This window comes from Phoca vitulina, unplaced genomic scaffold (assembly GCF_004348235.1).
Source record: "Phoca vitulina isolate PV1807 unplaced genomic scaffold, GSC_HSeal_1.0 scaffold28, whole genome shotgun sequence".
Classification (NCBI taxonomy): Eukaryota; Metazoa; Chordata; class Mammalia; order Carnivora; family Phocidae; genus Phoca; species Phoca vitulina.
Window position 1 is genome coordinate 14090692 of NW_022589731.1, and position 17982 is coordinate 14108673.

The following is a 17982-nucleotide window of genomic DNA, read 5'->3' on the forward strand; positions in this document are numbered from 1 at the left end:
CACCCTCCTAGGAGATCGACTGAACAAATGGAACATACCAGGGTGTCTACTAGGTGCAGTACACATAGCATATTTGTCTCCCCATGAAGTCTACCAGCAAGTATGTAGTGTGCAGAATTGTCAAAGACCTTTTAAGTATCTTTCTTTTAGCATTTATATCATCTGATCATCAACCATCAGGGACATAAGATTTATCTTCATTGCCCTACAGATCCAGTTCCTTGCTCAGTATATTTGTTGATCATCCTACTGTTCACTTTTTGTGTTTATATGCTTCCATTAATCATTCACCCACCTTTGTATTTTCAGCTGAAGATCACTAACTTGTCCCCATTCATTTATCTATTTATGGCTATCTCACTGCCATATTAATTTTACTTCTTTCTCCCCACATTATCAAGCTCTCATAAATTTCTTGTATTATAGAAACCAGAAATGCACAAATAATTAGTTGTGTGAGAATTTTATGGTTTTTAAGTAAGTGTATTCATTTTGTGACACTACTCTCATGAAAAGCTGAAATTTCTTGTTTGGAGGCACAGAGACATATTTATTTCTTTAAGGATACTAGATCTCATATACTTTAAGCATAGTTTCGAATTCTTATGTAATTGTCCTACGAGCTTTTTCTTCATTTTGTTCCTCTTAACTTAGAGCATCTTAGAAAAGTTTCGTGCCACGTGCAAATCTGAATATTATATTGTACATCCTTCTTTTTGGTCTGTGCTGCCCAGTATAGGAGCTACTAGCCACATGTGGCTACTGAGCACTTAAAATGTGGTTAGGATGAACTGTGATGTGTTGTAATTGTAAAATATGCACCAGATTTCAAAGACTTTAAAAGGGAAAAAAAAAAAAAACCTCCTCATTTTTTATGTTGATCACATGTTGAAATAATAATGTTTTGGGTATATTGGTCAAATAAAACATTACTAAAATTAAGTTTACTCATTTATTTTTGCTTTTTAAAATGTGGCTACAAGAAAATTTAAAATCACCTAAATGGTGTACATTTTATTTCTATTGGACAGTGCAGTTTCAGATCATTTGTGAAAACTGATCAAAGTCCTAGACTCAATCACTCAGGATATTATACCTGGTCATCTTTATTCTTAAGGCAGCTCTATTTGTAACAAAACATTCTCCTGCTAAAGAAATGATTTAGGAACCTTTCGTATGGTTCTTCATCAAAAACTTTGTGAAAGTTGAAATGCATTTACGGTTTCCATTTCTTCTATATGCTTGTTTAGCACTGTAATATTAGATAGGGAATGTGTTTCCTATATATTGTACTTTGTTCCAACTGATTATGTGCCCTCTACCAAGTGTTTCCTGGATTCAGTTGCCCCAACCTTTACTCTGAAAGTATAGGGAGACTCACTGGGCTCTATAATAAGGCAGATTGCCTCTGAATCAGGCTCAATCTTAGGCAGTTGAGCATGGCTCATCTTATTATAAAGGTCGTCCTTCCATTCAGATCTCATCTCCCTACAGTTTCAGAGCTCTCCCTGCCTCTGATTCCACTACCACCACTCCCAAACTGTCTTCTAATTATTAGAATACCACCCAGTCCAGTCTTTGTTAGAGTAGTGGGATTTAATGGAACAAGTATAGATCCTCTAGGCAAAAGGCTTTGACTCCCTGTATATGGGCAAAGTATATAACTCATGTTATATATTTGGTTCCCATGCCTCTCTTCTTATACTTACAGTTCCTTGAAAATAAGGATCATTTCCTCAAATGCCTCTTTAATTGTAAGGGTATGTTTAAAAAGAAAATTGAGGAAGGCTGATATAAATTATTTATCTTTCAGAATCAGATCATTTAAAAAAAAAATGAGGTTTTTGATTGGGAAGTAGCAGTGAAGAGAAGGAAAAGTACCACTCAGGTCAAAACAGAGATAAAGTCTAGACTCTAGGAGGTGAATTCTTCTGATTTCATAATCTGCAGTATGGCTGACCCTATCTAAAGCCTTTCTTACAGCAGCCGCAAATTTCAAGTTGCCAGTTGACACCATATAACCCTCTGATAGGAATATACTCATTCTGATTAAGAGTTCCAAATTATCTTTTATGGATTCTCCCCAAATATCAGTTGAACGCTCATCAGGGATTTATTATTTTATCTTTCAGGCAGATCTGAAATATCATGACATCTCCTAATGCCTTTAACCGCAGCTCCCTTCGGAACCTGTATATTGGGCTCCAGAAGACATGAAGTGCTTCTATTTATACTGAACACACGACTATTCCAATATCTCCCTTCTGCCCATCTACTGTACATTCAGAGACCCAGAAGATTCCTTTCTATTTACTTGTCCATTTCAAAACAGGAAGAAATCCATATTCTTTTCAATTACTCGCTTATATCCCAATATAAGAAAAAGTCCCTTAAAAATAAGTCCTCAGACAGATTTGAATATTTTCTTATGGTAAGACTGTGGGTTGGGCACCTAAAATGCATTCATAACCCTTTACCCGTGCCTTCTACTCTACAAAGGTTGGAAAACTAAAATGATTCTCCATAGTTCCCTGCTGTTGGGGACACCGAGTGACTCAGTTCTAGCCAATGAGATACAAGTGGAAATCCCTGGGAGGAGCTTCCAGGAAAGCATTTAAAAAGGACAAAACCTGGCTGACCTGTGCCTTTGGCATGCTTTAGACCTCACCAACCCCCCTCCCCTTTTTTTTAAAAGATTTTATTTATTTATTTGAGAGAGCAGGAGCAGAGGGGAGGAGCAGAGGGAGACAGAGAAGCAGACTCCCCACTGAATAGGGAGCCTGATGCAGGGCTGGATCCCAGGACCCTGAGATCATGACCAAGAGCCAAAGGCAGATGCTTAACCAGCCAAAGGCAGACGCTTAACCGACAGAGCCACCCAGGCATCCCCTAAAGCTTTTCATCTATTGTTATTATTAGTGATCTTCCACTATCAGCAACATGATAACGTACATTATAATGCTTTAAAGATTCAAAGGCACATTTAAAATATGGAAAGAATTAAGTTTCTTTCATTCTACATATGCACTGAAACTAGTGGCTCTCTTCACTGAATAAATCTCAACACTTAAAGAACGAATTTAAGCCTGAAAACTCTATTTATATAAAGATAGCTTCTAAACTCATCAAATACCTTCTCATACTTATTTTTGTGATGATGTTCTTTTTTTCTATCCCAATTTGCAATATATTGCAAATAATCAAATCCTAGCCTGCAATCTTTTATGTAGTCCTAAAGAACACAATGAATTTTTCTCCCTAGAGTTATTAAATTCAGACATACGTAATTTAATGCCTGGAGACACTTAACTGCTGCTGACATTTTTGACACCAGATGTAATTAGTAACCTAGTATTCTTTCTCCAAAACTACCTATGACATATGTGAAGACCCAAAATTGTAACTCAAGATTAAAGTCTTACTAACCTTTTCTGCAAAATATTAAAGCTGTCTAATCTCATATTTTGCAAATGTAATAAAGGAAAATGAAAATGCCATTAGCAATGGCAAGTTATGACCATTTCATACCTGGATAAAACAATAATGCTTTTTCATGTATTCATGTAATTCAGAACTGGTTATTTTATTCCTCTGAGGAGTTGCTTCAAATTGTTTGAGACACAACTTAAAAGAAAGCTGAGGTACGAACAACCACCAAAGAAATGGGAGACTTTCCTAAAAACCACTATTTTGACCATGTCATTCCTGTGCTCAAAATCTTTAATAGCTCTCTACTACTTTCATAAATTCAAACTCTGTGGCCCATCCTCCCTTTCCAGCTTTACTCCTCCCTATTTTCCCACCCTGATCAAAATTATTCTAGTTATTCCAAAAGAATTTCATACTACTCAATTTTTTGTAAGGATATTCACAACAGTTATTGTATAAAGAAATTATGAAATTTAGAAACAATTTAAGGTCAAAGGAACATCCAAAGAATACCACATTATCATTAAAAAAGTAAAAAAAAAAAACCCGATGAATCACAGATCTGTACCCCTGAAACAAATAATACATTATATGTTAATAATAAAAAATATATATATTAATAAAAAAATAAAATAAGATTCTCAACCAGAATTATAGACAACCTCAGATATTTAGAATACAACTGAGTCTGACATATATACCTAAACCTAGATATTCCAGAAAGAGCTCAAGTACCTTCTCTAAAATATGGGGACTGAAGAAATCCCACATAAGTACACATCCTGTTGTACATATGCTAGCAATGTGATTCTACCTTCGGATAATTCGGAGTTCAGAAAAATAAAACATATGTGGTCTGATTTAAAAAAAAAAAAAGTCATGTTCTCCAAGAGCATGGAGATATGCTTACAGACCTATTTTAAAAATTGAGAACCGTGGGCACCTGGGTGGCTCAGTTGGTTAAGCGACTGCCTTCGGCTCAGGTCATGATCCTGGAGTCCCGGGATCGAGTCCCGCATCGGGCTCCTTGCTCTGCGAGGAGTCTGCTTCTCCCTCTGACCCTCCCCCCCTCATGCTCTCTCTCTCTCTCAAATAAATAAATAAAATCTTTAAAAAAATTGAGAACCGTGACTATTTTTTAAAATGTTACAAAGAATAACAGGTTATTCAAGAAACCAAAAGCACATCATTACTACTAAAAAACAGCTAGGTAGCATAGTTCAGAAACACCTGTTCACCATAATGAAGACGTAACAGAGAAACAGTTTTCCTAAATATCAGCTACAGATAATAATCACAGGACTGGCTATATTGCCACCAAGAATTAAATGTAATAGAAACAACTAAATATCTAAGTTATTAAATACATCTTTAAAGAATACAACTATAATTTATTCCTGCAAAAAAACTATTGATGTGCTAAATGGATCTTATCTTTCAAAAGACTAAAAAGTAACTCCAGCGAGGTTTGGGGGTTACAAGAAGCACTCTTGGAATTTTATTACCACCAAACCTATAATATTTCAGTATATACTTAATAAATGAAATAAATTATCTTAAAAAAAAGGGGATATGGTTCCTTTAGGGCATAGACTGCCCCCCCCCCCCACTTCAGCCATAAAATTCTAGAACTCTGTTTCCATTGTGAAACTTCATGGGCTTAATATAGAAATTCTGTAGACAATTTTGATAAATGCTCTAAATCTTCAATAGACTACTAGATTTATGCAAAACACAAGAAGCACAGAATAATTGCTATTAAAACTGCTATTCAGAATATTCAGAAACTACCAACTCACTTTGGAAACAAATTAACCAATACCTAGTGAGAATTTTTATTCATATAAGAACCCAAAGGATTCAACCAGTCCAATTAAACCATGTTGAGAGCAAAGGACTATTTCTGTTTAATTCTAGCATTTAGAATATTTTAAAAGCCTTTACAATTTTTTCAGTCTTGTAATAGTCCTTTAAAAAAAGAAAAGAAACCAGAACTCTAAGTCCTTCATACACCAAAAGTATAGCCCAAATCCATTCTCTTTTCTCTATTTTCTCAGCTACCACCTAGTTTTAGTAACCAACACTTCCCCTAAATGCCTCCTAACCGACCTCTCTCTCTAAATTATATCAAGAAATAATAAATTACTCTTGTCCTCCTACAATCCTTTGTCTATACAAGAACATTTTGTGCAAAATGTACACAAGATCATATCACTTGTCATCTTAAAAGTCTCCCACCACAAATAATGAAATTCAAACCCCTTACAAGATGAAACGTGACTCTCTAGCTCTCATACCATGCTCTAGCTATGTACTAGCCTTCTTTTTATCCTCCAACTCACGCGCCCTCACACACCTGCTGCTCCCTTTGCTAGAAATGCCTTCCACTCCCTCATTTCCCCAGACTCTCCATGTGGCTTGCTCCTCTTCAGGGTTCAGGCCTCATCTCCAGTGTAAAGTCATCAGACTTACCATATAAAATCTGGGTAAATACTTTTAAAAAAATTATTCACTGTTTATCTGAAATTCTAACTGGGGCATCCTGCTCCAGTGTCATCTCTTTAGAGGTTTTCCCTATTATCATCAAATCTGAAGAATCTGCTCTATCATAATCCTATTTTCTTCATAGTATCTGTCAATCTCTGGAAATTACCTTGTTCACTTCTTTGGTTTACCCATTTATTGTCATTTTCTACCTCCATTCTATAACATGTAGTTCACCTCTCTCCTCTTCTAACCCTCATGCCAAACCTCTACCCCATGCTAGCACCACAAAAACAGGGCCTTTTCTTGTTTTGAACTGTTTCCCAAATATAACACAGCACCTAGTACAAAGTAAGCACTCATAAAACATCTACTGAATGAAAGAATGCTCTAAATTTACTTGCTTTCTAAGGTGTTTAGAATTACTTCCTTCTAATTCCATCCTTGTGAAATAATTTTAAAGTTCCAGAAGGAAAATCAGACAAGGTTTCTAATGCAAGTGATCTGAATATCACAGTTTTATGTGATTCATTTTATTACTATTGTACTGCAACAAGACAAATAAGAGCTGTTCAAAATTATTTGTACATGACCAGAAATAGCTCTATAAATATAGAAACATTATTAAAGGTATGCTTATAGAAAACAGACTTTATAAGGATGTAAAACTATGCAAATCCACTGTACCGTCTTAATAGAACTCCTTTGTTTTTCTTCCCAAACACCACTGCTCAACTCGAGTGTACAATGAATATTTGCCTCTCTGTCATAGGATCCAAAAATGAGTAACCTGCAGTATAAAAATAAAACAAGGAGACTATTATACCAGTTATACGCAATAAAATTTTTCTCTGATTATATCAAGAAATAATAAATTACTCCATTACTATTTATAATTTTGGTAACAGGAAAAAAAAAAAATTAAGTCAAACCCTTAGTACACCCTCTAGTGGAAAAGTGAAGTAAAGCTAAAATTAGGTGAAATTCCGGGACAAGCTGTTTGACTTACAGCTAAGTCAAACAGAAAGTGGTATGTATTCATGAGGCAAACAAACTGACCAGACAGCAAAAGCTTCAGATCTTCAAATCAGACTGTTGAATTTAAAAAATTAGTTGCAGAGTGATATACATAGTATCATACCACCTCTGTAAAAATTAACACATTCATAAAATAGTACAATATAGTTGCTTATGAACACACCCACACACTTATCCATCTAACAGTGTGACTTCAGGCAAATTATTTAACTTCTCAAAAGCCATCTCTTTCTCTGAAAAATTCAGGGCAAAAATAATAACACTTAGAGCTGTTGTGAGAACAAAAGAAGACAATGCACACAAGGCATTGAGTATAGCACCCAGCAAACACTAAGTGCTCCGTAAGTGTTTGCTATTTCTATTATCTTGAAAACAATTGTCAAGGAGTAACAGCATCACCTAATTTTACTGTTTAGTATTCAGATCTAAAAAGGAGATCTCAGGCCCAATCTTGAGATGATATAAAGCAGTTTTATTATTGAAGGAAAAAAATATTACCCACATGTCTAGCTTCCATATTACCTGTCTTCTAAATCAGAACATAAGTCTACCAAATTATTTCAAGAGTAAGCTTGAGAGTAGCTTTAGCGTTAATCAACATTTTGACTGCTACTCTATTACTTTATGTCTACACAAAGATCATGGGGATAGAAGTGAGATTAAAAAAAAAAAAGGTAGATAAAACTTATTAGAGTAATATGAGAAAACTGTGTCCTAAGGTTGGAGACCACTAGCAAATCATGTCCATACTTCACAAACTGGCTTCATAAACTAAAAACCTGAATAAACTCATGGCAAAACAAAAACAAAATCAACCCTAAATTTAAATAGTTTTTAATCTTAAAAGTAAATTTAAACTTAGTGCTTAACAGCCTACTGCCAAAAAATTAAGAAGAGTCATAATTATAAAATACTAAGTTTAGAAAAATGAGAATTTTCATTCATCAAAGCTCTGCTGCCACCATCTGGTCAAAAGAGTAAACTACCTATAGGTCTTTACTACCATGCACAGAAGGCTATGCACCAAATTCCCAGAAAGATATTAAAATTCCCAAAAGATATTAATCTTCAGGATTCAGGAATGAGAAAGCACATTTATCAGAACCCTTCCCTGAAACCACAACACTTTTATCATATTTTTATAACACCTTTTTAATGTTTTTTAAAAAGAATAACACAAAATTTAACAATGATTAACTTAAAATGAGTCACAGAACTGAATATAAGAGAAGAAAACATAAATTCAAATCTTTGTGACCTTGACTTAGGCGATGGTTTCTTAAGATAGGACAGCAAAAGTACAAGTACCAAAGGGAAAAAAAAATAAATGGGACTTCAACAAAATTAAAATTTTTGTGCTTCAAAGGACACCACCAAGTAAGTGAAAAGACAATTCACAGAATGGGAGAAAATATTTGCAACTCAGGTATCTCATAAGGGTCTAGTATAACTCAATTTAAAATTGGACATTTCTCCATAGAAGATATGCAAATAGCCAATAAGGACATGTAAATAGGCTCAACATCATTAGCCGTCAGGGAAATGAAAATCAAAACCACAATGAGATATGCTGCTTCACACTCACTAGATGGCTAATCAAAAAAGGAGACAAGTACTGGTGAGGATGTAGAGAAATGAATACCTGTACTTTGCTGGAGGGAAGTAAAATGGTGCAGCCACTCTGAAAAATAGTTTGGTAGTTCCTTCAAAAGTTAACATATGCACAGCAGCACATCCATTCCTGGTATATAACCAAGAGAAATGAAAGCATACATTCATGCAAAAACTTAACATGCATGTTCATAGCAGCATTATTCTTAAGAGCCAAAATGTGAAAACAACCCATATGCCCATCATCTGATGAAGAGGTAAATAAAATATGGCATATACACACGATGGAATATTATTTGGCAATAAGAGGAAATGAATTAATGATAAATGATATATGCTGCAATATGAATGAACCTCAAAAACATACTAAGTGAAAGAAGCCAGTCACAAAAGACCACATACTGTTATGAATCCACATTTATATGAAAGGTTTGCAGTAAGCAAATTTATAGAGACAAAGTAGATTAGTGGTTACTTAGGCCTGGGGAGGAGGACTAGGGGGATTAGGGACTGACTGCTAATGGGTATGGGGTTTCTTTAGGAGGGACAAAAATGTTCTAAAATTAGATTGTGATGATGGTTGCACAACCCTGTGAATGTACTAAAACACAATGAACTGTACACTTTACATGGATGAATTGTATGGTATGTGAATTATACCTCAATAAAGCTGATTAAAGAAAAAAGAATAATGTATGATCATGACAATGAATAGTAATGATTAGGGTTACACTAAAACTTTTAAACATTTTAATATTCGTTACAAAAAGATATAATAAATACTTGGCTTATCATTACTATGAATCAATATATTGTGACAAGATTCATATTTCAATAAAGCGTAAGCATGATTTTTATCTGGTATTTGATAACAGAAAACATTAAAAGGGTACCTTGAAACCAAATAAATTCCAAATGAAAATCATTTAAAATACTGAAATACCACAAATATTTAACATTTAATAGTTATTCTTAACAATGAAATTTTAAAGTACACAAAGCATTAGTTGCCCTGATAAACCTGATCCCAGACACAGAAAACTTTCATTTTGCATTGCTAACAACTGGTCCAACTGTTAAAAGTATTTCCAAAAACAACTCCAGATTGGCTGTTAGGGTTCATTTTGCTTCAGATAACTTTATTTCTTTTTTTAATAATGAAGATATTTTCCTTGACCGTCCAGAATTTGGTTTTACCACTGAAATAGATACTGCTTTTATTAATTCTGATTTTAGATCAATTTCTGGTTCTATGTCAGAGTATCCCACAACATTCACTTCTTCTCTTTACGTTTCTTCCATTAAAGCACTTACAAAGAACTGTAGCCTATACTGAATATTCAAGTACCAGAAAAAGCCGGGAAACATTATTAGTACTCTAACAAAGTAACTTCAGTTTCTCTCAGGAAAGTTAACAACACAACACAGAAGCTTCTGTCGTACTGCCCATTTAAGGATTTATTTTGCTTAGAAAACTTATTTCTTGAAAAAAAAAAAAAGCATCATTTCCTAGGGTTTGTATAAAGTATACTATGTATATAAATTTATTAATATTTATTTTGTTTGCAAGAATGACTCCCAATTAGCAGACAGGGCAAAAGCTGCACCCAAGACTGACTGCTCAGACCATGACTGTTCCCCTCTATAAACTCCGTATCTGGTCCTCAGGACACACTTCCTATCAGTGTCTCCTGTGCCTGCTTGTGACGTGTTATCAGGGGATTCCTGCACCCAATAATGACTATGTTGAATGCTAAGCTTTAATTCTCACAGAAGAATTATAACATTTCCCCCCATTTTCTTGATCTCTTGACTGTTATCTCTTGAGATTTGGAAAAACATGTAAATTTCTGGAGAAATGCCAGGAAGAATTTCCTACCGAAACACAAGTACCAGCTGGTTAGGTGAATTTAGAAAGCATTTGCTTTAGTTTAGGCAGAATATTTAAAACAAGAATCAATTTTCATCCTACATCCCTATGCACTTACAATTCAGTCTTGAGTTAAACAAAGGCTTTCCATTCAGATTATATAAGCACCAGAAATACATAGTTACAATCACTGGCTAATACATATTTTGAGTCAAATGAACACTCAATATATGCTGAATAAGCAAGAAATGGTACAAAAATTTTTTACTAAACTACTTTGAAAGGGGGAAGAGTCCATACTGCTGAACAAAATGACAAAGGAAATTGCCTTTAGACCCCTGTCTCCTGAAAGAGGTATTATTTCCAAGTTCAAAAGGTTAATTTTTCTAAAGACAGAAGTATACTGAAACCTCATGTTAAATATAAACACAAACACCACCTATCAAGAGACAGAATTTATATGACTCAAGACCAAACCACCGAGAAAAGGAAAGTAATTCCCAATGTGCCCTTCTGTAAGAATCTCATTTTACACCAAAAAGGAAAAATAAAAATCCTTTTTTTTTTTTTTTAAATGATTAATTTGAAAGGAGTCTTGCACCTGTAGGGAGTCAAATAACAATTCACTGGTTGTGAAAAGAATCAAACGTAGCTGACCTCCTCCTGTACAGGCTTAGGCCTATACTACCCCTCCCTTCCCCCTGAAACCATCCTACTCAGAACTCAACTCTCTTATCTATGACAAAGCCTTCCAAACCTAATGTCCAGTCCTTGTCTTTTTCCTGCTTTGCTTCTTTTTCTTTTTTAAAAAGATTTATTTATTTTGAGACAGAGAGAGAGAGCCCGCGAGTGGGAGGAGGGGCAGAGGGGGAGAGAGAGAATCCCAAGCAGACACCACGCTGAGCACAGAGCCCAACCCGGGGCTCAATCTCATGACCCCGAGACCATGACCTGAGCTGGAAGCTCAACTGACTGAGCCACCCAGGCACCCCTCTCCTGCTTTGCTTCTAAAACCCCAAGTGTACAGACCACTTGTACAGGGAAATCTAACCATACCCTACACTACTAAAGATATATGAAATCACATTCATCTCCCTCTGAAAAAAGCACCTCTATTTCTCCCACTAGTCCTAAAAGGCAGTAGCTGTGTCTTGCTCTTTATAACCTCCAATATCTAGAAAAATAATCAATACTCGATGACCAAATCCAAGTCAATTTTACCATAATTTTACTCAACTCAAATCTTTAACAGTCATTTGCCTCCCCCACCTATACCCATCCACATATTCAGCCACTCAGGAAACCCTGTCCTAGTTATCCTATCTGTCCCTTTCTTTCTGTCCCTACTGATCCATATCTTTTAAGTGCTTACCTCTTCACCTTTACCCTGTTAACACCTCTTAATTAGGCTCTAGGGCTTTAACCTTTCTCTCTATGCAATCTACCTTATAAGTAGCAATCTTTTTAAAACAAGTGTTTAATATAACCTTGAGACACCTTCAATAACTTCCCTCTGATTAAAGGATAACTATCTTGGACTTTTCTGTTAGCAAATTTGGCCCTGATTTTTCACATAAGCATCTATATTTCACTCAGGTCCCTGAAAATACAAATTTTCACTTTTGTCTTATTGGCTCTTTTCCCAATCACCTACATGATTTTAATTTTTTTTGTTTTAAACTTTAATTTAAATTCTAGTTATTTAACATATAGTGTAATATTGGTTTCAGGAGAATTTAGTGATTCATCACTTACATATAACACCCAGTGCTCATCGTAACAAGTGCCCTCCTTAATACCCATCACCCATTTAACCCACCCCCCACCTCCCTCCCTCCATCAACCCTCAGTTGTTCTCTATAGTTATGAGTCTCTTATGGTCTGCTTCCCTCTTTTTCCCCTCTTCCATATGTTCATCTGTTTTGTTTCTTAAATTTCACATGAGTGAAATCATATAGTATTTGTCTTTCTCTGACTTAATTTCGTTAGCATAATATACTCTAGCTCCATCCATTCGTTACAAATGGCAAGATTTCAATTCTTTTTGGTGGCTGAGTAATACTGCAGTGTTTGTGTATATATATATATATATATATATATATATATCCCATCTTCTTTATCCATTCATCAGGTGATGGATATTTGGCCTCTCTCCATAGTTTGGCTATGGTTAATAACATTGCTTCAAACATCGGGGTGCAGGTACCCCATAAAATCTGCATTTTTGTATCCTCTGGGTAAATACCTAGTAGTACAATTGCTGGGTCACGGGGTAGTTCTATTTTTAACTTTTTGAGGAACCTCCATACTGTTTTCCAGACTGGCTGCACTAGTTAGCATTCCCACCAACAGAGTTAAGAGGGTTCCCATTTCTCCGCATCCTCACCAACATCTGTTGTTTCCTGTGTTGTTTATTTTAGCCATTCTGATAGGTGTGAGGGGGTAGCTCATTGTGGCTTTCATTCGTATTTCCCTGATGATGAGTGATGTTGAGCATCTTTTCATGTGTCTATTAGCCATCTGGATGTTTTCTTTTGAAAAATGTCTATTCATGTCTTCTGCCCATTTCTTAATTGGATTATTTCTGTTTCTTGGGTGTTGAGTTTGGTATGTTCTTTTTTTTTTTTTTTTAATTTTTTTTTAAGATTTTATTTATTTGCGAGAGAGACAATGAGAGACAGAGAGCATGAGAGGGAGGAAGGTCAGAGGGAGAAGCAGACTCCCTGCTGAGCAGGGAGCTCGATGTGGGACTCGATCCCGGGACTCCAGGATCATGACCCGAGCCGAAGGCAGTCGCTTAACCAACTGAGCCACCCAGGCGCCCCAAGTTTGGTATGTTCTTTACAGATTTTGGATACTACCCCTTATCAGGTCATTTGCAAATATCTTCTCCCATTCCACAGGCCGCCTTTTAGTTTTATTGTTTCCTCTGATATGCAGAAGCTTTTTATCTTGATGAAGTCCCAATAGTTCATTTTTGCTTTTGTTTCCCTTGCCTCCAGAGATGTGTCTAGTAAGAAGTTGCTATGGCCAAGGTCAAAAAGGTTGTTGCCTATGTTCTCCTATAGGATTTTGATGGTTTCCTGTCTCACATTTAGGTCTCACATCAATTTTGAATTTATTTTTGTGTATGGTATAAGAAAGCGGTCCAGTTTCATTCTTCTGCATGTTGCTGTCTGTCCAGTTTTCCCAACACCATTTGTTGAAGAGACTGTCTTTTCTCCATTGGATATTCTTTCCTGCTTTGTTGAAGATTAGTTGACCATATAGTTGTGGGTTCATTTCTGGGTTTTCTATTCTGTTCCACTGATCTATGCATCTGTTTTTTGCCAGTACCATACTGCTTGATGACTACAGCTTTGTAATATAGCTAGCTTGAAGTTCAGCATTGTGATGCCTCCAGCTTTGCTTTTCTTTTTCAGGACTGCTTTGGCTATTCAGGGTCTTTTGTGTTTCCAAACAAATTTTAGGATTGTTTGTTCTAGATCTGTGAAAAATGCTGGTGGTATTTTGATAGGGACTGCATTAAATGCGTAGATTGCTTTGGGTAGTGCAGATATTTTAACCATGTTTGGTTAAATCCATCCAATCCATCAGCATGGAATGTTTTCCCATTTCTTTGTGTCTTCAATTTCTTTCATAAGTGTTTTATAGTTTTCAGAGTACAGATCTTTTACCTCTTTGGTTAGGTTTATTCCTAGGTATCTCATTATTTTTGGTTGCAACTGTAAATGGGATCGGTTCCTTGAGTTCTTTTTCTGCTGCTTCATTATGGTGGGGTTATATCAAATTCAGAGTTACAGACCTTTATAGTTATAGATGTACATAGCTTTAAAGACCTGAAGGAATAATATTCATAAACAATTCCAAGTAATTCCTCCCATTTTTCAACATCATTCACACAAATTTAAATGTCTCATATTTGAGCTAATTTCCTCTGAGCTCTCCTTTCATGAAGGAAAGACTTCAGCCTTCATCTAAATGATACTGAATTCATTATTAGTACACAAGATCTGTCCCAAGATCTTCCTGAAAGGGTAACATTTTAAAAATAATGACTTGCCCTCAAACAGGTAAAAAAATTTCCAAAATTTGTATATTTCTAACATAAAATGAAAAATTTTTGGACCAGATTTTTCCTTGATAAGATTTTTTTTTAAGGATATAAAGATAACAGAATGAGGGATTTTGGAGTCAGACAAACCTAGATTCAAATTCTAGACAGGACGTGTTGGGCAAGTGACCTATAGATCTCAATTCATCATCTATAACATAGATGTAATAATGCTAACTTTGTAAAGATATTCTGAGAGCCAGAAATAATGAATGCGAAGTGCCTATTACATGTTATATACTGCAGATAATAAATGCTATTAATAACAATGTAAGTATTTGCAGGGTCATGCTCCCAAATATCTTCAAATTTAGCTAGGTTTTTTCCCTTTTTAAAAAAGATAAAATATCAAACATTAAAGTAAATACAGATAATATAACAACACCCATTTATCAACTACTCAGAGAAAAAAAAAAGTTACCACTAGAATAAAAAATAACCAAGTGAATAGAATCAAACAATACTATAACCTAAATGAAGGATTCACAAACCAGTGCAAGGTAGAAATTATTTTGTGGTTGTAACTTCTAAAACAGCTTGTCTTGTAAATGAATTTCAAAATCCATCATGTTAACAGGCTTCTCTACAGAAGAACTAAACATTTTGCTATATAACATGGACATAGTGCCATTAAAGGATTAATTCCTACTATCAAAATGTCACCTTGAAGCTGCCTCCCCTAATACAGGCATATCTCCTTTTATTGTGCTTCACTTTATTGTGCTTCAGAGATACTGTGCTTTTTACAAATTGAAGGTCTGTATCAAGTCTAAATTCTAAAAATATTTGATTCACAGAACAGGAAGAACAGAAAGGACAGAGGAGCAAAAAACCAAACCAAGCCAAACAGAGGAGACAAAAAATAAATGGCAAAATGACAGACCTAAATATAACTTAATCATTACATTAAATGTGAATGAATTAAACAGTCTAATGAAAAGGCAGAGATTGTTAGACTACACATAAAAGAACCGTTTATATTTAAATATAAAAAAGACTGAAAGTAAGAAACTGTAGAAAAAAACACAGAAACCGTACAAACAATAAACATAAGAAAACTGTAGCATCTTTATCAGTTTAGACAAAATAAATACCAAGACAAGAAATATTATGAGACAAAAAAGGACCCTTCGTAATGGTAAAAGGGTCAGTATGTCAAGAAGAAATATACACCTAATAACTACAAGAAAGAGATAAACTCAGAGTCATGCTTGAAGATTTATACACTTTTATTCAGTAATTGGCAGAACTAGACTAAAAAAATTAGTAAAGATACAGAAGATCTGAATGACTGTACAGGCACTCCTTACTTTGAGTTACTACACAGAACTCTGTCCCTGCTTTGCACTGTTCTGATATGCAGGGTTTTGGTTAACATAGTTCCATGTGGAGTAAGGACTGTCTGTATATGTTTTTGTATAGTTTTGGGTTTTGGAAGTATGTTAATGCCCCACATATTAAAATAAGAATCAATAAGGATGGAAAGGCAGGGGTGGGAGGGAGGGAAACTGAAACTGAAAGCAAACAGAAAAGAATAAACCCAGCTATATTTCAAATGCATAACATAACACGCTGAAGGGGGAAAATTAATCTAATTCATGAAAATAGTACTTGACCATATGCCCTTAATCTTGGGTAGAGTGGGGGAGAACCGCAAATAAATCCTGAATTTCTTTTAATTTTTTATTGTTATGTTAATCACCATACATTACTTCATTAGTTTTTGATGTAGTGTTCCATGATTCATTGTTTGTGCATAACACCCCGTGCTCCATGCAGAACATGCCCTCTTTAATACCCATCATCAGGCTAACCCATCCCCCCACCCCCCTCCCCTCTAGAACCCTCCGTTTGTTTTTCAGAGTCCATCGTCTCTCATGGTTCGTCTCCCCCTCCGATTTCCCCCCCCTTCATTCTTCCCCTCCTGCTATCTTCTTTTTTTTTTTCTTAACATATATTGCATTATTTGTTTCAGAGGTACAGATCTGAGATTCAGCAGTCTTGTACAATTCACAGCGCTCACCATAGCACATACCCTCCCCCGTGTCTATCACACCGCCCCCCCCCACTCCAGCAACCCTCAAGTTTGTTTCCTGAGATTAAGAATTCCTCATATCAGTGAGGTCATATGATACATGTCTTTCTCTGATTAACTTATAAATCCTGAATTTCTTTTCGTAAGTATGTTTTCTCTACTTATACAGACAAAGCAAGTCTGAAACTATCTGAGATGTATTACGGGATAAAGCAAATGAGTAAACTGCTGATGTTACTGGGAGCCAGGGTTCAAGGGACAAAAATATGAAAGGAGCAAAAACCAAGGCACAGAACAACCCTATGAGAATGAACTGGAATTGGATATATTGGGTCAATTCACGATTTCTAAATTATATATGTGTTGTATGTATTATATACCTGTAAGTGTCTATACATGTATGTATTTGTTAACTGTCCACTAATGGGGCCTCTGATTATATACGAGTAGCAATGACTATACCCAACACCCAGATCTTGATTTTTAGTATTATTTTCTACTAAAAGGAACCAAGGCTCTTTGGAAAAATAGCGGATTCTAGGACTGAGACAGAGAAGATACAAAATGAACCTAGAACAGCTGTTATACCACAGAGTGATAAAGACCTTTAAAAAAAAATAAAAAGAAGCAATAAAAGACAAGTTTACGTCAGATGCAGCATAACGGAGCCAGTTTGAAGAGGCTCCCAGAGGCCCAATTCGGGACAACTTAGGCACCAAAATAATTAAGGAGAGTCAAAGAAAAAAACAGGAATCCATGCATCCATGCTGATAATAGATAATTAGGGAATAAGGGAAGACTCCTGGTAATGGAGTAGAATGTCAACTGCTGTGGTTTTCTGTCTTTGTGTTAACATTTGAAAAAATTTTAAATGATGTATTTTTGGAACCCAGTAAAACAAAACACTTTAGAAGCTACTGACAAAATATAGACTTTAGAACAGTGTGACTCAGTGAAGAACTGACCTTAATCAGAATTTCCTATCTATAATTAGGACAGGCTATCCTAAATATACTGCTTTAGAGTACAGAACTCTCACACACAAAATCTCATAGGCTTTGCATTCACCAACTACAATCTTAGTTTGTTTAAAATGTAACTGGTTGATAAAATAAGCCAAAGAAAAGAAAATATATTATATCAATGTCTTTTAACATAAAGATGTATATGACAAATCCCATCTAGAATTTGGTGCCAGAATTTCTTTTCCCCTGAAGAACATGTACGGTACACCAGAAAATAAGAGCTAAGTAATCCATCAAGTTTCCTTTGCTGCCAGAAAATTGATCTTTTCTTCTCTATATGGTTATTTTTTATATAATTTATCTTCTATTTAACTGCACATGGGCATATATTTTCTCTGCAAAATACCTCAAATCCTTTAAGATGGAATATAATTTA

General features: G+C 35.3%; 1 protein-coding gene across 1 annotated transcript in view; it reads right to left on the reverse strand.

Moving 5' to 3' along the window:
- The window catches only part of PDZD8 (PDZ domain containing 8), a 76123-nt gene that overhangs the window by 28644 nt on the left and 29497 nt on the right, over nt 1-17982 (reverse strand). Inside the window, exon 3 of the mRNA XM_032422997.1 lies at nt 6601-6703. Coding sequence (XP_032278888.1) covers nt 6601-6703 — 103 coding nt within the window. The remainder of the gene's footprint in view (nt 1-6600; nt 6704-17982) is intronic.